The sequence below is a fragment of the Panthera tigris genome, chromosome A1 (assembly GCF_018350195.1).
Source record: "Panthera tigris isolate Pti1 chromosome A1, P.tigris_Pti1_mat1.1, whole genome shotgun sequence".
Lineage (NCBI taxonomy): Eukaryota > Metazoa > Chordata > Mammalia > Carnivora > Felidae > Panthera > Panthera tigris.
In genome coordinates this window covers 76729405-76753244 of record NC_056660.1, presented here as the reverse complement: position 1 = coordinate 76753244, position 23840 = coordinate 76729405, and the positions used below count along the sequence as shown (strand labels likewise).

The window sequence follows — 23840 nt, the reverse complement described above, 5'->3', positions numbered from 1 at the left end:
CGGTTTTGTTTCTTTCCCAAATTATTGTTCGGCGTCATATAATCATTTCTTCTATTTAGTGACATCTAAGAAAGCGATAACCTAATGCTTCTCTCTAGAGGAGAAGGCGAGGCCATCATAAGAAAAGATTGCCGACCTTCTTTATACTGCAGAGTTTGTATAAAAAGAGACAACTTCATTTACTCTTTATCGTATGCTTCTGTGTGAGAATCCTTCAGTACTTTAACAAATTAACCATCTTGTTTCTTTAACTTTGTGCCACTGAAAACCATCTAACTTTCTCAGCCTCTCTTCCTCAAAGACTTCTAAAAAGGCACTGACAGGTATCTCAGAGTCTCTTACTTCCCTCACTGTCCCCCGAGAATCACAGCACACTGGCGGGAGCTAACTCAACTCCGGCTCACGTGTTCCTGGTTACAGACAACTCATACCTCACAAGACAGCCCGTTGTATTTCTTCTCTTCTGGCAAGAAAGCTCTTCAGCCCACGCCAGCATGTACTTGTCTGCCTTCCCTTGGTCTGTGTCTTCTGATTTCACACTTAGAAACCCATTGGCCATGAGCGCACAGTAGCAATGCCCTCAAAGTCAACAGCAAAGGCCTCCCCTTTCTTTTTCTGCCCACGATGCTTCTGTTCCCCGATTGCTTTCTGACGTATCATATCCCCTGAACCAAAATTTTGGAAGATGTGGAAGGCTCAGGTGACGAACCTTCCATTGCATTTGGAAAGTCTCAGAGTTAGTTAATAAGAACTAATGATGCATGGAAACCCGGCTGGAGAGGTTGTTATCGCTCCGTAGAAGGTCCAGAGCCCTTTGTACTTTTGTCCATAGCTTACAACCTGATATTTATAAAAAGTGCTTTGATTACTTACAAGGTCTTTAAGTAAAAAAAAAAAAAAAATCTGCCAAGGAAATATAGCTGAAATAGCATGGAAGGAACCAGAAGAAAAATGGATCCATTCCAGTTGGGTGATGCTAAGGAGTTTGATTGCAAGGAGAATGTGTATATTTCCCGAGAGGCTTCGATCTGTGATACCCCATTGTCTGTGAGAGGCGACAGGGTCTTGCCTAAGGTGGGGTTGACCAGGTACAGGATATGACTTGCTATTCAGAAACCACTTTAATTTGAAGAGCTGTGCAATAGCAAAGTAGGAGGCAGAATGGAGAGGAGACTCTGGCCCATAAGAATGTGTGCAACTTTCTGAAATTGCGTAGCGGTATTCCCTAAGAGCAAAGAGGTCACTCTACTTCAAAATACCAATGTATTTTGAAAAACAATCTGCATTGCCCCCGAAACATGGTTGGGAAACCACGTTACTTTTCTTTCTTCTGAAACTCGTACTTTTGACCTCTTTCTGACAGCATGAGGGCACTGTCCCCACCTGTCACCTCTGTCCCCTTGCCTCTCATTCACACACCCCTTCCCGTTGTTTCTGCATTGAGATTTAAGAAATCGTAGGGGTTCCCTTAGCTATTTGTAGTACTTTTTTCTAATGTACACTTTTATGTTAAGACCTGTTCAAAAGACCTATGAGAGTGCCAATTATTTATGTATTTTCCTATCAAGTTTTATAAACCCTTATAAATGAATTGCTGATGACAGCGAATAAATTACTCTTAGCGGTCTAACCTTAAATCTGAATCTCACATTCATTCCATTTTACCCCCACTGAGGCCCCTTCGATCAAAGACTAAAGTCTCATTTTGATCAAAGCAACATAAAGTGATGAATAAAATTTCAATACCAAACAGACACTGGCCAGGCACACGCAATTTGGTGCTGATGTCGGATGGATTCACGAACTCCCTTGTGATTTTACAAGTTCTTCTTGAAAAAACATTTTCGGATTAAGCAGAGCATCATTTTGAAGAGTGCAGGATTTGGAGCCCTACAAAGAGTGGGTTTGAATTCTGGATTTTTAAATTTACTTCCATTACTAATTACGATTTGTACGCAAAGCATGACGGGTCGTTACCTTCGAAGCGTGTGCTGAGCATTACATGGAGAAAAACGTATGTGACACGCTTAGAACAGAGTATATCAACCAAAGTTGATAAATACTATGTACAGTTCTTGCTACTATTGTCAAATGTTTATGATCTCTTATCTCTTAGTGTACGTCTAACTGTAAACCATTCATGTTTCTAGGGAAGGCATAGTTGACAAAATCTTACCCGACTATTATTAACCCTAGAGACAGACAGACAGCAGCCCCCCATGCCAAGGATCTGGGAAACACCTGCTTCCCAGCAACCTCTACGGTAGATGGGTGCTTTCGTCATCGTTTTATTTGGATTGAGGTTGCACCCTGTTTCCTTAGGCAAGGAAGGGGCATTTTTTTTCAATATTTATTTTCCTGATTAGCTATCGAAAACAAAGAGGTAAATGAAGTCATAATCATTTCACATCTCATTACGTGAACTGAACACCTAACATATATCCGCATGGATGGTCCAAGCTGTGGTTCGCATGCACTGCAACGCCAACACATGCCAGGGCTGACCTAAGTGGGGTGTTTCCGGGCTTTGGGACGATGAGGTTTTTAATGCACTTGATGTGAGTCATGAATGTAATTGCCCACGGCTACTTTTGTGCGTCTGGAGTGGAAGCGCTCGCTGGTGGCCCTGGTTGCAGAGGACACAGCGCCATCTAGTGCCCATTGGGAGCATAGCTGGAGGGGCCTCCTGCTCAGTCGAACGTTGCAGTCTGTTACGGGTTTTTTGGTGTTTGTTTTTTTGTTTGTTTGTTTGTTTACTTTCTGTATCCCTGGACTTTGAAACTTCAGGTTCTGATGAACGCCACTATTTTTCAGACGAGCTTCGTCAAACCAAACGCCGTGTGACCTTTTGCATAGTCTCGGAAAGGCTCGATCCAATCACGTTTGGCTCTGTTGCAGACTTCTGTGGCTACCTTGCTATCACTTGCAGCTAGCGTTGTGTAAAAGAGCGTTCTGGAAATGAGAGTTTCCTTAGGATCCACTTGGCACCACGGCATGCTTCTCACGGTACAGCATGTCCTGTACGAGAGACAGAACTCTTGTCATCCCTCCCGATTTTTGATTCTTCTCTTTTTTCAGATTGTCTACAAAGCCTGGCTGTGTTCCCAGTACTTTGAAGTCGCACAGTTTAACTGCAGAAAGACAATTCCTTGCAAGCAATACTGTTTGGAGGTTCAGACGAGGTGTCCGTTCATATTGCCCGACAACGATGAAGTCATCTATGGGGGACTGTCCAGTTTCATCTGTACAGGTACAGTGCAGGGCGGGGTTGTCACTCAGCCGCTCCTGGTCTCTGCTCTCATAGGTGATGTTTGTCTGCTTTGCTTTTGCCTCCTACTGATGTCGCCTTGAAGACATGCCTGGTAGTTTTCCACGCTTTCCTTCATCGAAGCCCTGAACGAACTTGGTTGGGAAAGATCACGTTATCGATAGGGGACCTGTGACCCACGGTCATTTACCTTGCAAAAGGATACTCCTGAGGGGAACATGTTAGCAATCATGAGACAGGCTTCAACTTGACTTAGAGTGGTTGGATTCTGCCTGGAGCTTTGCGTTACCTGAGAACAGATGATGTGACCAGGCCAGTAAAATTTCGCTGCTTCTTCAGATCGGTAACGTGTTCACGTCTCCACGTGTATTTTCTGAGAAGGTTTATGTTACTTTATCTTAAATGAGTCTCAAGACCATAAAAAACTGGCTGCCTAAGTTATTCGTGTGTGTGTGTGTGTGTGTGAGAGAGAGAGAGAGAGAGAGAGAGACGCACAATAGAGGCTAGATACAATTTTAACTCCTCTTCCCCATCAACAGTGTTTACTTCTTCCAGCAAATCATTCAGGCTGGGCCAAACAACAATATCAGCATTCAATTTCTGGGTATTTATAAGCATTACATAACTGAGACACAGAATAAGACGTTAAGGATAAGAGTAAATTGTTTTTTGCTTTTATTTTAAATAAATGGCGAGTAGACAGGTGAGAACCAGACACTTTGCCACGGTGATGTGATAGAGCGTTATCTTGGCACAAAAAGTACTACACATGTCCTTGTCACTAGATGGCTTCCATGGAGGCAGGGTTAGTTTTCAAGTTTTGAGGATAAAACTCTACGGTACGTGTCCAGACATGTGAAAAGCTCCTTCCTCCTTCTATTAGACCTTATGAAACCCTTCTACAATACAGTGACATAGTGAGATGCTCGGCATGAGAGTTTATCAAATTATTTCCAGATCACATATTCACATTCCTATCCACTAGCCATTCTGTTCGAAGTCTAGGCGATAAGCTATCAAGAGACAGTCAACCAAATTTCTCCCTGAAAAACTGGATGAGTATTTCCTGTGCTTCCCAGTCCAGTGGGAAGAACATCTAAGGGAAGGTTATGAGATAGGGCCTTTCGTCCTATTTGTATGCATTGTCTCTGAGCCATTGGGTGGCTCCTCGTTAGCAAATTAGCAATAGCAAACACCCCCAGGTACATTTGCTATGAGGGTTATGGATAAGAGAGAAGCACAAAATATGTCTTCAATAGGCAATAGCCGTTGTACATAAGAAAGTGATCTGTAGAATGTAAATGCATTTACCAATCATTTTTGTTATTCACTGATTGAATGCTGAGACTATTTTCCCAGCTCCTCTCTGATGGGAAGACAAAGAGAGAGGGAGAGAGAAAGAGACAGAAAATGAAAGGGGAGGGAGAGAGGGAGGGAGGGAGGGAAAGAAGGAAGGAAGGGAAGGGAAAGGAAGGGAAGGGAAGGGAAGGGAAGGGAAGGGAAGGGAAGGGAAGGGAAGAAGGAAAGAAGGAAATTAGTATCATCTCCCTTCAATTGAGCCAAAATTCACCAGACACAGGCTATTAATTTACTTGACATTCACAGAAAACTTTCCATAAATGGTCATCAAGATAAAGTTTTCAGCTCTTGACTCTGTGGTCGATTAGGTGTCTATGATTTTGGGGACTTCAGGGTAACTCGTGGCATTTTATATAAAGGCTGTATGTTAGTTCAGTCACATGCATATAGATTTTTTTTTTTTTCCCAGAGAAGGTTGGTAGTTTTCACCAGATTCTCAAAATAGACAGCAATCTCAAATGAAGGACCAGGTAGTTGTCTTTCTCTTCTGTTCCTAGCCTTTAATCCATGTGTGTGGATCTGATACCGGTTTGAGTATTCATCCCTTTTCCTTGTACACTTTCAAGGCCATCCGAAAGCTAAAGATGGGATATAATCTCTTTCTGCAGAACACAAGCAGGAAGTTCCCTATATATTTTTTTTAATTGAAGTATAGTTGATACACAATATTATGTTAGTTTCAGGTATACAGCATAGTGATCCGATAAGTTGATAGATTATGCTCTGCTCACCACAAGAGCAGCTAACCATCCGTCACCAGGCAACACTATTACAATGTCCTTGACCATATTCCTACGCTGTGCCTTTTATCTCTGCGACTTATTCATTCCGTAACTCAAAGTCCATACCGCCCACTCTCCCTCCCCCATTTTGTCCGTGCCCTCCCCCCCAACACACACCCTTGCCCTCTGGCAACCATCGGTTTATTCCTTGTATTTATGGGTCTGTTTCTGCTTTTGTTCGTTTGTTTGGTTGGTTGGGGTTTTAGATTCCACATCTAAGTGAAATCCTATGGTATTTGTCTTCTACCTTGTATTCTTAATTGCCTTTGAGTTTTGTAAATTCAGCTTTTTCATAGTCATAGCTACATCACCGCAGGAAAGAGACAGGAAAAGGGAGGTGTGTCATTGGGTCCGAGAAAATGCCATGGACCATAGATTTCTGGGAGAATGCCATCACTGAATACCCAGAACCTAACTCTTCATTCACCACTCAGTTGGGCTTTTTTTGTTCCTTTCATCATTCAACTTCTCAAAAATGTGCAGGATAAATTCTGAAGGCATTTTACCTTGAAGTTCTACAAACTGTTTTGACATAAAAAGATACTAATCCTCAGATTGAGCTTCTTTTCTACGGTGTGACCCAGGCCTTCTTGAAGAATTCTTCTCTCTCTTGGTAACTAGCAGTCACCATTCCCCCTCAGATGTCCGTGGAAATTTGCTACTGGACCTGAACAAGAGAGATACTGATGCTGTCACTTGCTGGCTTGTCACTACTGAGAATCGTTCCAAACACGATCCCCCAAAATAGCATGTTCTGCGAAGAAGTTAACTCAGAGAACAGCTCCCAGGGGGCACTGGTCAAACCTATGGAGCCAAGTGGCTTGACACACTTCTAGAGAAACTAGTAAGACCTTTATATGTATAGCATTTATTCTCGAACATTGTCATACAATTTTTGGTGGCTCATCTCTTGCAGATGGGCATGGAGATCCAAATAACTCACCTTTTAGATGGCATGAATGAGAGTCATCTCAAGTGTCTTTATGCATTTTGAATGCAATGTCTTCTGTACTCAGGCAGAATTAGACTAAATAGAGTAGAGAAATAGGAATATTTTTTTCCAACTTCCCGACTGACTGCAGATAACCTGAGGCCAACTGGGATGGCGGGCTCACAGCCGCTTTACATGCTCACAAGTAGCAGTGGGCTTGCTGAGCCCCTTCCTTATTGAAATAGGTAGAATGACAATCACTGAACACAGTTCTGTTAGAAGGAATTAGCCAATAGGTTGGTCTTAATCTTGCCTTCAGTCATTCCTCATTGTTGCTTTAACTTAAGGTTTTTTTTTGCATTCTATATAGTGAAAAATATAATCATTTATCATCAATAGTTGGATGAATAGATGGAGTTTCCTTCAAATTCAACATATTTAATTATAGAGGTTTCCCTCCTATTGGAAATAAATCCAGTTCACAAATTCCAGAAGAATAGCGATCCCCTCTAGAGTCGACCTCAAAAAAGTGTTCAGGAAGCACATCCCCCTGTCTGGCTTGTTGCCAGATGCTGTCCGAGTGAATCAATTTTGTTCAAGGTTCCTCTCCATGGTAACAAAGCAGCGGTGTTGTGATGCCTTTTCCTGAGAGTCCCCCGCACCCAGCCATTTAGGGATGTGGGCTTACAGGACACCCAGTTCCTCCTCTCCTATGTGCTATTATTACCTACCTGCTGACACCCAAGATTCCTGTCATCTGCCCCAAAAGGGCCTCTCAGCCCTTCGGTTCAGTTTGGGTGCAAGTTTTGGTAACAGTTATTAGGTTCAGGATTTAGCACCTCCTGCTTTATGTGGCTTTTGTGACTTACCCATCGCATAAATTTGAATGTATTCAATGTTTATGTCTCGATCACCTGCTACTCCATGTGTCTGTGATCCTTAGTAAGCCCATCACTCATGAAAGAAAGCAGACTCTCAGACAATGCGTGCCTGCTGCTGTTCAGCGTCTTTGATTGAGGATGCTACAGAAGGTCATGACCAAAGGTCAAACCACAAACGTAGATGACAAGAAGGGTTCCTCCTTGTATGTTTCATTCTGATTCTGTTTTAGGAAATGAAGGCAGGACACTTTGCCTGAGATCGCTCTTGGGTTTTTTTTTTTTCTGTTAAAGAATAAAAGTGGCACATCACTGAAGGGGTATTTGAAAAATTAATTGGGGAGAAATTCTGAGGTGCTGTCAAGGGTGAAACCTGTCTTTTACTGGGAGGCATTTATTGAGCTAAAACTTCTCAAGGTGGGCCCAGTTCCCAAGCTCAGCTCGCATAATGCGCTGCTATTTTAGAAACCCGGCTTCTTCCTCTTCAGAGTGCAAGGGTGGAGTCGTTCGCAGATTCTGGATGTCAACCCATCACTGTGATAATTATGCGGGTTTCCCCTCTGCACCCTCCCTCGCCTTGTTCTAGAATCCCCAAGAGAGATCCTTGATTGCTTACCTGTAATAGTGAACCAACATTAGGAAAACAGAAGTAGCAGAAGCTCACAGGCTGTGGGTGCTATGGTAACAAACATGAAAATTACCACTTGATTGATAGATAAAATAGAGTCGACAAGATTTGCTGCGGTATTTTTCATAAATTAGTGAAAGGGGAAAAAAAAAGTAAAGTTGGTCTGCTGGGGGTTACTGACAATGGAGATAAAACATATTTTGAGAAATCTGTGTAAATTCTGCATTTCATTCTCTTGGCTGTGACAAGAATAAGGTTATGTTTCTGTCTCTGGGGGGAAGGCGGTGGGCTGCTGTTGTTGGTGCTGGTGACAGGGCTGATTAGAAGTGATGGAGGACGGGCGCCCCCTGGTGGCGAGACTGCGCTACTGCAGAAGGAGGTGGTGACCAGGAGAGACTGCTGGGGGGGGGGGGGGGGGGAGGGCAGTGGAAGGAAATACTTTGATATGCATATTGTTCAAATTAGAGAGGAATTTTTTAATGTCTCCTGTCTTATAACCCACATGAGAGCATTCACAACTGGGAAAGATTATTTCCAAAATCCAGTTCTGACTGGATGACTAGGAACTGATAAAAAAATGTTTTTCAGCAATATACAAGATCTTCTCATTAAAGGAGGAGCATTTTCATAGAATAATCTGCTACCTATAGGTTTTCATTTACACACCTATGCTATTTTAAATTTCTGTATTTTCCTCAGCGTGTGGGTGTGTTTCACTATTTTTTTAGAACGTGGTGGAGGACAAATTCTGAGAAAAGAATGACTTATTGGCACTTAGGTTATAGTGCCATTTAATGTCACACGACAACTCCTAATAAATGTATAAAGACTCAGGCCAAAAGAGGAATGTGAAGGGACGTGTCATGACTAGGATAAAATAAGGAAATATGAAATTGGGTTATTCAAAAAATTACCTAAGTAGAATGTAGTGACTTTGTGTGTTTGGGACGTCTTCTTCCATTAAAATACTACACTTTTTGAGGCTTATTCAACTCATGTATTCAGATCCGAGTTCAGGTCTTCATCCTCAAGGCTGTTTTTCCCGATCCCACTCCAACGGATTCCCAACAGCTCAGGTTTGCCTTGACCAAGGGGATAGTGCAGGGAACAAGTGCTGAATAACAGTTAAGATGCTTGGATTCTGACCATAACTGTGATTTTGGAAAGCCATGCCCTCCCGAAGGTTTCCGATTCCTGGTCTCTGCAAGTGGCTAACAGAATCCGGAGTTTAACGGGGACCAACTCTGGTCGTTACGGCACATGCGGGAGAGCCCAGTGCCAAGAGTCCAGAGCAGAATGAAGAGTCCACGCTCGGTCGTGTTGGGGCAGAAAGACACCGGGCTTCTGGGTGATCCCAGGAGGAACCGGTGGGTGAACCCATCTAGCTCCAGCTCTGCTGATAAGGGTGATCATACCCTTGGCAAACCTGTGTACCGAGACAAACTTTGGGGGAATTCTAACAGGGTTCAAGGTGTCCTTCCGGGTTCCTCCATCTGTGTTGCCTGGCCTGATCTCAGAGGACTAAAAAGGATTAGGTCGAGAAAAGTTGAGGAACCAGCCCTAAGAAGTGCACAGCCTGGATCGCAGTGAGCTTGGACCTGACTGCTTCAGAGAACCATCAAGGGCCAAGCCTGTGGGCATTTCCTGGCGGGTCATCAGGTAAGCGAGCATTGCAGATGGACCGAGCAGAAAGCTGGCCTCTTAGATGCCAGGGAGGATGCTAGCGACATCGGCCCACAGTTGCCTGTTCACCTGCAGCGCAAGTGACGCTTCCTGTAGCGGACAGCTGTGTCTGTCTTCTCCGAACCCCCAGGCTGGACGGCCTCCCTTTGCTCAAGCCAGAACTGTTCAGCGCCCCCTTAATGGAGGGGCAGCGCCGGGCCCCCGGACGGCGAGCTGGTTACTCTGGGCTTAGGCAGAAGTTGAATCAAAACGTCAGAGATTTTTCTCTCGAGTCAGAGGGGGGATGACATATACATCCTTATCCAGATTCCCCTGCACTCTTTGTGACTGACAACACTCAGAAGTGCTTCCAGATGGTGTGAGAGCAAGGGAAGAATTCTGATTCTGGAACTTCAGTTTCAGAAGGGTTGGGACTTCCCAGAACAGGTGAAATCCTATTTAATGAAGGTGCGGGTCTGCTTCGTCTTCAGTTATACATCTCTGTGAATTATTTATACCCTCCTTGTAGCTATTCTGGATATTGAGCTGCTTTAGGCATTGTGATGATCTCACCGGATTATGGAGCCAGTCAGTTGTAGAACCAGCCTGAATGACAGATGTCACAGTCTCGTGTGGCTTGTACATAGGGTTATACAGAGGCTTCCCCCGAGAAGAACGCTGTTAGTCCAGAACAAGAAGAGATCCATATTCCCAGGCTATTAGTCCAGTGTTTGTGTTACTGGTACAACAGGAAATGACCAGTCAGTCTATCCTGGGATCAGCCGGTAAGCTCTTGTTTCCTTACCGCAAAACAGCTGGAAAAAGCCAGTCCATGGGGACAGAGAAGATGGATTACAACTCCTAGTCTGTGCAACACTGTCTTCTCGTCCTGGCTTCACTACATCACATACCGCATTAAAAATGAGCATTATGAGGATTCTCTACCCAGACCGTTTTTTTCTGGTTAAGGAAAAGAGAACTGTCATGCTCTGTTCTCTGGAAAATGTGTTTAGATGGTTAGCTTTTTTTTTTCTTTTAAATTTTTTAATGTTTAAATGTTTGGGGGAGAGAAAAGGACAGAGTGTGAGCAGGGGAGGGGCTGAGAGAGAGAGGAGACACAGAATCCGAAGCAGGCTCCAGGCTCCGAGCTGTCAGCACAGAACCTGATGCGGGGCTCCAACCCACGAACCGCAAGATCATGACCTGAGCCGAAGTCGGATGCTTAACTGAGCCACCCAGGTGCCCTGATGGCTAGCTTTTTCAGATTAAGCAAGATTTTTAGATTGTGTACATACAAACGTGCACACGTATTAGGGCAAAGGGTCATGACAAAGACCCACCGTCTGAAATGTTTGCATAAATAATATTGCAATCTAAACGACCTTCTTCTGGGGGTTTGGCCATAAGTGCATGTTTGTGTCCCTTGAAGAAATAATGCATTAGATAATTTTAGAAAGGAAAGTGAACCAATTTTTCTCAATCTTGGTTCTTGTGGGCTTTTTTTTTATGATTTGGCTTGAAATTACCAGATGAGATGGGTATTGTTAATCATAATTTCTAATTTATCAGGTAATCATATCTAATCTTTAAAAAAAAAAGGAATAGCAGCACACATCTTCAATGTGCAGTTTCTTCAAATTAGTATAATTTAGAAGCTCGGTTTTATACCGATGATGCAGTCATGGTTCGAAATAATTTTTAAAATTTTCTTTGAAAATAATTTTCATGGTCTACAGCATGCTTTAGGAAATTTATCCAAATGTGTAAGTGTGTGTGCATGTGTGTGCACACGTGTGTGTGTGCACACGCACACACACGGACATATAGCCCTATACATAATATATCATATGTCATTAATTTATATATACAAGTCACATGTGTAATTTAAATATGCATATAATTTAAAAAGCCAAATTTCACGAGTAACGGAGATAATTACAAGAGGAAATGCGTTTAAAAATTGAAACTCAGTTTTTAAGCATGGCTTTAAAATTAGCTTTAAAGTCAGTTCCAAAAACAGGAGTGAGTCCAATTGAGGAAAGACAGCACGGATGGAATTAATGTTCAACCTCCCCAAAGGAAAGGTTGAGAATCCAACGCCCCGTTGAGAATAAATCTTCGAGGATGCCATTTAAGACAACAGTTGTATTGCCTTTGTTACCTTATTGCTTGCACTGTCTTCCAGTCCCAAACGTGGCATCTTGTCTCTTTATTAATTTGAATTTGAAGCATCCTAAGTCAGGCAGAGAGACCCAAAACACTGGCTTCACTATGAGACTCATTCTCTCTAGTATGTGTAGGGTTCATGGTAACCTTTATTAGAATTCTCTCCTTACTATACATTTCATTATCAGAGGGGGAAGAAAAAGCTTAGCTGGGTTGACTTAGGACATTTGCCATGATTCAGCCTTTCTCAGTGTCTGTGGGCTCGGAAAGCCCCAGAAAGTCCAGCTTCCTCCTCTAGCTTTGGGAACAAACATTGCGAGAGAAATTAAAATAATTCCAACCACAAGAGAAATAAATGTCCCGAGATAGGATCTATTTCTTACTGCATTACTAATTCTTACAGAGATCATTTAAAATTGTGGAGTCCTATTTTGAACTGAACAGAACCAAAGACAGTGGAGTCTGATCTCTTCCAAGGTCTATTATTGTGTGCACGTAAGTAGATAAAAGCAACATCTTTGCCAAACATAGTGTGTTTTAAAGGCCAGTTTTCAAGAGCTGGAGACAAAGCTGCAACAGTCGTCTCTAGCCGTCTTTTCTCTTCCAGCGTCTCTATCTGCCGGGATGGTCGGGTGACATTTTCACTGCATCCCACCCCCGCTCACCTCACTGCTCTCTCTTCTCTTAGTTTGAACGTGGAGTTTCCACTGACTGCCTCCATTGGAATTGGAGCAAAGTCTATATGGCCACCCTGATGTCACTGCGACTAAAGCTGCTATTACATACGCTTGAAATAAATAAATTGTATTTACTTATTTTTGAATTGATAATACATGCATATGGCACACTATTTGAAAGATACTGAAGGGTGAAAATTAAGCCAATCCCTCCCTGCCCCCCCCCCACCTCCAACCGGCAAGAGAGCAGTCGCCTAAAGAAGTGTCGTTATCCAATCAGTTCTGAAGTGATGGCATTTAGATGATTTCTAATCGTTATTAAGTCCACGTTGGCAAGAAGCGTGTCCTTTCCTCCACTTGTGATGTCATCTGCAGGATAAATGCTGTACCAGGAGGCAGAAGTGGGTTTGCTGGGTCACAGGGTCTGTGCAGTTAGGGTTTGGAAGAAACTTGCCGTGTGCCCAATCAGAGCACAAAGTCCTACTGCCCTGAGGTGGTCCTTAAGCTCCAGTACAGGGCTGGACTTGACCCCTGTGACCCATCGTCCCCACCAGCCTCACTTGCCATCTCTTCTTTGGAGCACAGCTCTCTGGATGCCATGCAGCGAGAGCGTCCCCCTGCCCGGCACAGCCCTCTCCGTTCCCTCATCTGGCTAACCCTTTGGCACCTGTCACCCCCTTAAAAGGTCCCTGACACCCCAAGTTTGAGTGGGTTATACTTGTGCCCACAGCACCCTGTGATCACGTCTTGTCACCCTGCTGTGTTGCAGGGCAAGACATCAAGTGGGTCTGGCCTGTCCTCCCCACCTCATGGTGAACCCAACTGGGACCACAATTTACACTGCTTCTGACAGTGTCCCCAGGACCCACAAAAGGGCTCAGTAGGCAGTTGACTAATGGGTGAGTTAATGGGTAACAGCCCCCGGGGATCTGCGGGTATCCCCCTTGTAGGTGAGGTGGGGGAAGGGAAGCGCCTGGGGAAGGCACGGTGGTAGTCCGGGCCCTGAGAGAGGGCAGGGGCTTTCTGTCTGTCTCCCTCTGCTGGCGACCTCTTGAGGACTCACACAAAAGGGGGCGGACGGTTAGATGCGCTTTAACAAAAGGTTAGTCCTTTGGAGACACAAGAGTCAACGGTTCACTCTAAAGCTATTTGTTCCCTCAAATTCCACCCCCCGCCATGTGCATTATAAAGATGTGTGTGGAACAGAGTTCTTTCCACCTGAGCTAGCTCATTGCCTGGCTCCATCATCCTGCACCTCTCTTCCTCAGCACGGTCTGGATACTGGGACTTTAACAAAAGTCTAACCAACGATGTGACATCTCACCTTATGGGGTTTACATTTTAATTAATTTTTTTTTTAATGTTTTATTTGTTTTTGAGACAGGGAGGGACAGAGCATGAACAGGGGAGGGCCAGAGAGAGAGGGAGACACAGAATCTGAAACAGGCTTCAGGCTCTGAGTGGTCAGCACAGAGCCCGACGCAGGGCTCGAACTCACGGACCGCGAGATCATGACCTGAGCCGAAGTCGGACGCTTAACCGACTGAGCCACCCAGGCGCCCCATGGGGTTTACATTTTAAATGCCCCTCACCCCAAACTGAGCGTGACAATTCTGTCCCCAGCCCTCCAAACCCACAGGCTGTGGTCCCAACCCCCGGTGTCTCAGAATGTGACCTTATTTGAAAGAAGGGTCTTTATGGAGGCAATCACATTAAAATAAGGTCATTAGGGTGGGCCCTCATCCAGTTATTACTGTATGTATAAATTTGCCAGGGTCACCATAACAAAATACTACTGACTGGGTGGTTTAAACAACAGAACTTAATTTTCTCACGGTTCTAGAGGCCAGAAGTCCAACATCAGATGCTGTCAGCTTTGGTTTCTCCAAAGGCCTTCTTGCCATGCCGGCACACTGTCTTCCCTTTATATGTGGCCCCTGGTGCCTCCCGTGTGTCCAAGTTTCCCCTTTCTATAAGGACATCAGTCAGATCACATGAGGACCCTCCTTAAAGACCTCATTTTTAAATTAATTGCCTCTTTAAAGGGCCTGTCCCTAAATATGGCCGCATTTTGAGGTACTAGAAATTAGGGCTTCAACATATCAATTTTAGGGGAATCAGCTGGTCCCACAAGAGCAGGCTCAGAAAACAGGGAAAGTTGGACGCACAGAGGGAAGATGCTATGAAGAGGCACAGGGAGAGGATGCTCGTCTGCAAAGCAACTGGCCAAGGCTCTGACCTCGGACTTCCAGCCCCCAGAACCATGAAACCAGACATTCCTGTTGTCCAAGCCCCCGTCTGTGGTGCTGGGTTACGGCAGCTCAGAGCAATGCCTAACAATTTTGGAATAAAACAGATAACATTCAATATTGTTTGTTCAAGAATAGAATAACGTCAAAGTCTTATATGAAGACAAATTTGGGGTACTTCAAAAGTTCTAGAGGATTAGAAGGGAGGAAGCAATAAAAAGGAATTATAAAGGCAATGAGCTGGCTCAGCCAAGAGGATTTAGAAGATAATAGTTATGTAGAGAGAGTCATAATGAAGAGAGAGTATTCACCATCACAGATCATTTTTAATTGTAAAATCAAATTATTTTCGTAAATCTCACGAACCTCCTTTCGAAGAACTTTAGAACCACAATCAATTTGCAATGCTGTTGTGTTTGCTGTGTCCAAGTTTTCATGGTCCAACAGTTAGGAGATGTTTAAGCAGGAATCTGAAAACCCTTCATCTCAGGAAACAGTTGTGAGGGAAGTTTTTATTTTGGAAAATCTAGCCACTCTCTATGCTTTCTGTTCAGAATTGCTGTGAAACTAAAACTCCAAAAAATAAATTCTATTGTTAGGTGTAGGATGGGGGGGGGGGGGGTGGGAGAGCGAAAATCTCTAGCTAAAAAAACTTTTCATCTCTAGATAAATTGTCTTCCTTTTGGAAATGGGATAGTTCTAATCACTTCTAACCTACTCTTGTTCTGGAATGAAATATAACATACAATAGTTTCATGAAATTTGTGGACAGCTTTTGGATTCCAAATCTTAATCCTTACAAAAAAAGAAGGGTTTACATGTATGTTCACTGCTTTTATTCTTTCCACAAAGAGAGAACTTTTGAAAGCATGGAGAAACCACCCTCAAGGAAAAGCATCAAATTTATGGAAAAAATCACAAGCTCCGTCCATTAGCACAAACAGAAGCAAACGCGAGCATATAGCCAGGGGACTCCTTGTGTGAGCTTGTGGAGTCTCGGGGCTGAAAGGACCTTGGCGGTCATTTAGCGCCATGGCGGGTCTCACGCTGGCTTCGAGGACTGTTGCCTGGACTGAGGGGGAATTGAGGTATCACTAGGAACGGGTGTGGTGATCACTTAGAAATGTCTGCAGGGTGGAGAAACAGTTGTTTGTATCTGTCCAACACAGTAGCTCAACGATTAAACCTAGCAGATAAGAACATTGAAGAGTAGAGAAGTTAGGGAACCTTCCCAAGTCCTCAGGGAGGCCGGCGGGAGAAGCTGGGGCATCTGACTTCCTGCCTAGCATGGCACCTGCTCTCACTCACTGGTCCTTTTCACCAGAACTTTACCTTGTACCTGCAGTAGCTGGCCTTCTCTCCATTGTGACTTTCTTACCAAAAGGATGATTCCAGAGGGTCATGACCTCTTCCAGCTTCTGTTACAAAACACCTGCTATGCCAGAGAAAAATGTCCGAGGAAAGTGTGGTGAAAGAATGTAAAATTATACTCTTTCTCCGCCATATTATACTCTATGCCCTTTCCTCCTAGGTGTTTTCTTTTCCATTGTCACACATTCATTAAGAATTTCCTGAGGACCCACTGCATTAATTTCTTACCACTGCTGTAACAAACTGTCACGAATGCAGTGGTTAGTGGCTTAAACCAATATAAATGTATCACCTCACAGTTTAATAGGTCACAATGTGGACACAGATCTCACCAGAGTAACATCAAGATGTCAGAAGGCTGTGTTCCTTCTAAAGGCTTGAAGAGAAGAACCCATTCGTGATCATTCTGATGGCAGAATTCATTTCCTTGTCGTTGTTGCACCGCAGTCCCTCTTTTCTTGCTGCCTGTCTGCTCGGACAGCTCCCAGCTTCTAGAAGCCACCCACATTCCTTGGCTTGCTCTTCCCCATCTCCATGTTCAAAGTCAAGTCAACAGTGGTGGAGAAGATTCTTCACCCATCATATCTCTCTTACCCATGATTTGGCCTCCTTCTTTCCATTTTAAGAGCTCATGTTATTAGATTCGTCTCGCTTGGATTAATTTTCCTATTTTGAGGTCAGCTAACGAGCAACCGTAATTCCATCTGTATCCTTAATTCCTTTTTGCCACATAACCAGATATTCACAGGTAATGGGGATTTGGATTTAGACATCTCTGGGGGAAGCCAGCATTTTGCATACATCTATTATCAGGCCTTGTGCCAGATGCTGGAGATAGATTGATTAATAGATGTGGTTCATAACCTAAGACACACATGTTCATTTGTAGAATTAACAAATTAAATAAAAACTAGACTGGTGTTATTACATGTAAAGTCTTAACAGAGTACAGAGCAGGAAGGGAACAATTCACTATATCTCCATTACTTTTCTTGGAAGTAAGTACGGAGAGTGTTATTATCACAAACGCACAGACATGAAAAGGGGATACAGAGAAACTAGTTTTCCTCGGGGTTTTTTTTTTAAGTTTATTTATTTTGAGAGAGAGAGAGAGAGAGATTAGGAGGGGCAGAGAGTGAGAGAGAGAAAGAGAGAGAATCCCAAGCCGGCTCCACACTGTCAGTGCAGAGCCCGGTGCGGGATTCAAACCCATGAACTGAGATCATGACCTGAGCCAAGATCAAGAGTGGGACGCTTGACGCACTGAGCCACCCAGGTGCCCCACAGTTTTCCTCAGGTTTCCACAGGTTATTTCCCAAGCAAAGAGAAAATCCATGAAGAAGATTGAACCCATTGCTTCCTAGCTACCGTCCTGTCTCAATACCATTACCATTACCACCACTGTTAGGAATGTTACTGGCCACTAACTGTGAGTGCAGAGGATGTGTAATACATTCAGCCAAGTACTTAAGGTTCATCTTGTTAAATCCCCACAATGTCTCTGAGGAGAGTGTGCACGTTGGTGACCCTTGCAAATGGCAGAGACCTAACTAAAACGGATGTAAGCAAAATGAGGATTCATTGGTTTATATAATCTTAAAGTCCAGGGATAAGTATCAGAGTCTTATATATTATACATTAGATAGATGATAGATAGATAGATAGATAGATAGATAGATAGATAAATGATTGATTGATAGGTGATAGATACATAGATAGATGATGGATGGATAGATATATACATAGATGATAGATGGATAGATGATAGATAGAGGAACACAGATATGATGAGAATGTAGGTATATTGATCTATATTGATCATATAGATCATGTAGATGTCTATTGATCTACACGTGCAGAAATGAGACATAGATGTGGGCCAACCGCTAGTTCTGTCCCCAACGCCCACTTGACTCTTTCTCCCCAGCTCTAGGCTCTGCTTTTCTCTTCGTTAATTGATTTGACCAACAGCTACAGATCAATAACCACTCAGTTTAGGAACTTCGGCAGGAAGAGATCACCCCATTCCTGGTGTGTTTGCAGCAGTCCCGCTTTGGAGTCGGATTGTCCTAACCTCGGTCCCGTGTCCACACTTGAGCCATCACTGTGGCCTGGGCCAGTCAGGTTACTCGCGGGCTGTCCTGCAGGGGGCAGGGGCCGGATCAGCCTCACGTACACCGCATCCGTCCAGAGGAGGATGGCCGATCCCCAAAGTAAAATCTGCGGGCCGTTCATCATTCAGGGTGATGTTCCTTGCGCTAAACGGCAGCTGCCCACCACATGCCTCAAGGAGAACAAGGAAGCGAGCACGACTTTCCCAGGGGAGATGTGCTGGCAAGCACCGAGTCAGAGCCCAAAGCAGCCCCATCCTGTGCACAATGCTCAGTGTCCCTGCACTAAAGAAAAGATGCATCTCTTTGAAAAAAATCTAACCTTGGTGGTCAAAGAGCTTTAAACACCCACAGCCTCTTTTCTGTCAAGGGATATTCATTGCTATATTTAAGCTAGAAAATGTATGCTTAATCATTTTAAAACGTTCAGTGAATGCACATAAGCAAAAAGAAGAAAAACCATCATCTACCACCAAGGGGAAAATAACATTCTATACAATGAACAGGGCTTTGAATTCTAAAATATGCTTCTGCGGCATAAAATATCATTTGAATAATAATACAGGATATGAGTATAACGTAAATTACTTAAGCGTTTTACTAATTATAGGACTATATTAAAAAACGCTTCTATGGACATATATGCACACTTACTTCCATTCACTTCGGGTTTCTTTCCATAAATTCTTCTAGGTGGAGTTGGTGGGTAAAAGGGCACACAAAAGTTCAGCTTGTGATACTTGTTGCCAAAAACTCAGATAATTTATGACCACACATAGATTCTCCCCAGCGATGTGTTATACTTCTGGCTTCTCACTCCTTTATGGACATAGAATATTGTCATGAATATTTCTGTATGTTTTAAGCGAAGCATGATGCGTCATTACTTTTCAGTTTTTTAAATACTAGTATTTGGACTATTTTTTCTTTTACACTGGTTTTTTTTATTTCTCTCTTGTAGTGCCTCATAACATCTCATTTTAATTTCATACGTGATCTTTTCTTCTTTCCTTCCTTTCTTTCTGTCATGACCCAGGCACGCTGTCTTTTTCCTGAATCTCTTTCTTGTGGGAAATACAGAATTTTTAAGACTGTCCCTCCCCTCACATGGAACAGAGTGGCAGACTAATCAAACACAGCAGGGGTCAAGTGGAGGGGACACACTGAGCGGAACTTCTCGATGTGTTAGTTTACATTGTATCACCTCTGAGCCACACTTCAAAACTCATTCTTACCATTCTTTATATCTTCCCAGTTTAATGGATCTTCTACCAAACAGATAACTCTCGAGCTCTCAAATAAGAGTTATAAGTGAGTGTTAAATCCTGTTATCCCCCTCCCCACCCCAAAAAGAGAGAGAGAGAGAGAGAGAGAGAGAGAGAATCATTTCCTGGTGTTTTATCTCTATCACTGTAAACTCATTCTTCGGCTAATTAGCAACCATTGTCAGGCTCCTTTGTATTTTGTTAAAACTTGAGTCTTGTTTCTTCAATGGCAGGTTAAACCAATGACCCCAGAGGGCGACAATCAGAAAGCAAAACAAATAATTCAAGACATCATTGGATGAAATGAATCATAATTATGCTGCTATACCTGGCATTGTAACTAAGGAAATAAGCAATTAAAACGCTGCTGCTTGAGACATTCCCTTTGGCAACTGACACGCCAGAATCTCACTCAGCGGAAAATATGTGTAAATATAAGATATAACATTGTTTTTAATGGAAGTGTGCATTCTAACGATGAGTGATACCCTCTTCAAGATAGCTACTCCATCCACCAAACCCCACCTGCCTGCCCCCAGTGTCACTGCTTCCCATGTTTTTGTAATTCCTTTCGGAAAATGATTATTTTATTTTATTTTCATTTGAATGCCCTACTTTAAAGGTGGCGACTACTAGAATTCAGTTCCATTTAAATCTGAAAAACAAAAGTGGCCAAGAATTCCAGTTAATATATACATTTTTTTAATTTAACATTAACTCTAAGATACTGAGACCAGTTTTCTTATCCGGTCTGTAAACTGCTCACGTACATTTGCTTTTCTTTAGAGTCAGAGTATTACCAATTTAAGTTTGGGCATTTATTTTGAGTACAAACATTTTGACTAAAATCACAACTGGTTTTGTTCACATTTAATGTTTCAAAACCTGGTACATCAAATTAGGAAAATAATTTTCCCCTAACTCATTGAAAAGAAAGCTTATTTTTGAAGTCAGGGTCTCTTTATGAGCTATTTCCATGCCTGGAAGCCATTACCTTGTGTTTGCCTCTGTTGAGTGCACATCGACGTTGAGATAGTCGTGTATGTGTTCTGGGATTACACAGAAAGTCTGGTTTTCTTTTTAGAAAGAAAAGCAGGAAATGTTGTTCGTACTCTAAAAACATCGATGGATCAAAGCATTAGCAAAACTGTCTCTTCAATTACAACTCATGGTTTGAGATACCGCAGCCACAGAATTATTTATATAGTTTCCTGTTTTCAAGGAGATTTCCTCTGCAGACTCATAGTTACCAAGGATTTCCAAATTAAAAAAAAAAAAAAAAAAAGGACTGTGGGATACATACTAAACAATGATACTGATTTATAATCGGTGAGCCCACCGTGCCATTTCACGGAGAAAAATAACACAAGTAAATAGAAGCAGAACATCACAGGTAATGTGCTTAACAAGGACCATACACTACACTTTTTCTCATATGGCTTCTTCGCTGCTGAAACTAGCTGGGTGCTAAGCACGAAGTCCCAGAAACATCTCCCAGAGAGTTCCAGCATTTTCACACCCTCCTGTGATGTGGATTCCTAGGACACACTTACAGAAATTTCTCTGAATTTCTGAAACGCACTTCATGAAGTTCCTTTGACACACTTCCCATCTGCGAGAGCAGTCTGGTCGGAGAAGGGAGTGCGTCTCACAGCCACAATGGTTCCTGGTGAAGAAAGAGGAGTTGAGATTTTTATTCCTTTCCCTGGTGACTCTTGTAAGCTCCACTCGAGTCGCTGTACTTGGTAACTGATCCGAATAAGGAAGAGGAACGTGAGACTTTCTGTCCCAACAGTCCCCATGGCCTGGGACCCTGCACTCTTTTGATGCTTTGTGCAAACCCAAACAGCTGAACTATGGCACGCTGACTTCTCCAGAAACCCATATGGCTTTCCTCCACACCAGCCAATAAAGTCTTCATCAAGGCCACCATCAAAGGATTCATTAGGGGAGGGGTGGAAAATTAGAATGATATATCTAGTGAGACTGTATCTTCTTTTTGTCCATTCCTTTTTTCTTCTTCTTTTCTGTTTTCTTAGACTACATTTTTCAAATTAAAAAATCACTATAACCATTTTCAGGAAAATAACAATGTGAAATGTGATATTTAACAGCATGTGCTAGATTTCGGTTTAGATTATACTCTCTCAGGCTGCAGACAGTCTGTTTTTCTAGTACAGTCTTGGAAAACTTTAGGACCCGTTACGGAGAAAATTCTCTGCTTAGCTTCAAGACATTTCAAATGCCCAACTTATTTCTCGGCTCAGCTTATGGCTTTAATGGATGAGTGAATTCTCTGCAGAACATCTCTGCCATTTTAATGTGGACTTTTGATTTTCCTTTCTTTTAGCATCATTTTCAGTTTTTAGAGCGATTTATTTTCGAGTTAATGCACAGTTAGCTTTCAGATCTGAGTGGCCTTTCTGGATCCAGGTATTTTTGCTTTGTCATCCAAACGACTCAACTTACTGAAACATTCTCTTACAGCTCAGGGGGCATTATTCCCTGCTTCCTTCCCCTCATCAAATAAATATTTATTGTTCTTTGGGGAATAAACAGCCTGCCAGGTATTTAGAGTACCAGGATGGGGTGAAGAAGTGATCCTTATTCTCAACGATATCAGCTAGAAGAAAAGGAATATAATGCTGTAAATGGTTAGATTCAAGACCGATGCTAACATTTGTTCATCTTACTAGCTGATACACCTGGCCACTACTCCCCTCGAAAAATTACTCAAATGGAAAAATTTGCCCTTGCTTAGAAAAGATAACTATAAAATTTATAAATATACAGATACTCAGAAGTCCGATTCTAATTCTTTCTGCAGATGGTCCTTATGGTTTGGGAAAAAAAAATTCATTTCTTAGGTTGACCTTTCATTTTATATTGTTTTATCAGCACAATTATAACATAACCCGGGGGCTCTTGGGTGGCTCAGCCAGCTAAGCGTCCAACTCTTGGTTTCAGCTCAGGTCATTATCTCAGGATTCGTGAGTCCGAGCTCCTTGTAGGGCTCTGCGCTGACAGTATGGAGCCTGCTTGGGATTCTCTCTCTCCCTCTCTCTTTCTCCCTCCCCCCACCCATCTCTCAAAATAAATAAACTTAAAAAAATAAAAATAAAATAAAATAACCCTAGAAAACTACCCAATTTTCAAGAGATGACTTCAGAAGAAGCTGTAAAGAAACCACACATAAACATGTCTTCTTGAGATTTGAGAATACAACAGACACGTGGACCATCCAAAGAGCTTTCACAGAGGATAGCAAGCCCTCCAGGTGAAGAAAGGGATGCTGACGTCAAGGTGGATTTTGGCCTCCTTGGTCTTCTCCCCCCCGTCATATGCTTGTGATCACATGACATTCCAGACACATGACATGGCAGAAAGCACTTTGCACGTGGAATTAAGATCACCAGTCTCACCAGGATCACCAAGATCACCAAGCTCACGTTTAAAATAGAAAGCCTGTCTTGGATTGTCCAGGTGGGGCAATGTCATCACAGAACAAAGAAGCATGGGCCAGAAAGATGAGGCAGGAAAATCAGAGAAACTGAAAGCGGGAAGGACTCGACCCCACTGTTGCTACACAGTTTTCCCACGGGGACAGGGGCCACCAGCCAGGGATGCAGGCGGCCTCTAGAAACAGAGTCTCCAGTCAACAGCCAGCAAGAAAACAGGATCTCAGTACTACAACCACGTGAGAGTGAATTCTGCTAACCTCCGGAATCGGCCCGGGTAGTCAAGGCCAACACCTCGATTTCAGCCTCACAAAACCCTGAGTGGGGAAGCCAGTCAATCTAGCCGAGGCATCTGACCTGCAGAACTGGGAAGTATTAAGTGAATGCCATTTAAGCCACTGTGCCTGTGACAGCTTTTACAGCAGCCCTGAAAAGCAAATGGGTGTTTCGGTACCTGACGTGTGGGGCCGTGTAACAAATACCAGGAAATATGGAAGCGGCTTTGGAACAAGGCAGTGGGGGAAGTTGGGAGAAGATAAAGGACCAGGCTAATGAGATTCCCAGATTGCCTTGAACAAGATGTCGAAGTGTGGCGTTAAAGACCACTGGCCAGGGCTCATAGAAGAATAAGGAAGGTATTAATGGAAACCGGAAACGTGTTACGTGGTTTCGGCACGCTCAGCAGAATCGTGCCCTGCAGGAGCATGGAAGGCGGAGATTGCATGTGATGAGCATGGGCTCTCCAGCCGAAAAGATGTCCCAGCAAAGCGTTCAAGGTGTAGCCTGGCAATTTTTGTTGCTGACGATAAAACGCGAAAGGGGAGCGAGAAGTGAGGGAACTGTTCGACAACACAAATCCAGGATTTGATGATGTGGGGAATCTCTGTCTTCCAAGAGGGCAAGAGATTAAAAGACTTTCCTTTCAGGAAAGCACACTCTAGAAAAAAAACAGAAGAGAACAGAGGGTTCTGGGCTGATACCTCAGAAAGCTTGAATGGTCAGAGGAGGAAGTTAAAGGCTCTTCGAAGAAGTGAA

General features: G+C 43.2%; 1 protein-coding gene across 1 annotated transcript in view; it reads left to right on the top strand.

Annotated features, from left to right (window-relative positions):
- Nucleotides 1-23840, top strand: part of NALF1 (NALCN channel auxiliary factor 1) — a 622620-nt gene that overhangs the window by 584763 nt on the left and 14017 nt on the right. The window contains exon 2 of the mRNA XM_042979975.1: nt 3079-3250. Within this exon, the coding sequence (XP_042835909.1) occupies nt 3079-3250 (172 nt within the window). The remainder of the gene's footprint in view (nt 1-3078; nt 3251-23840) is intronic.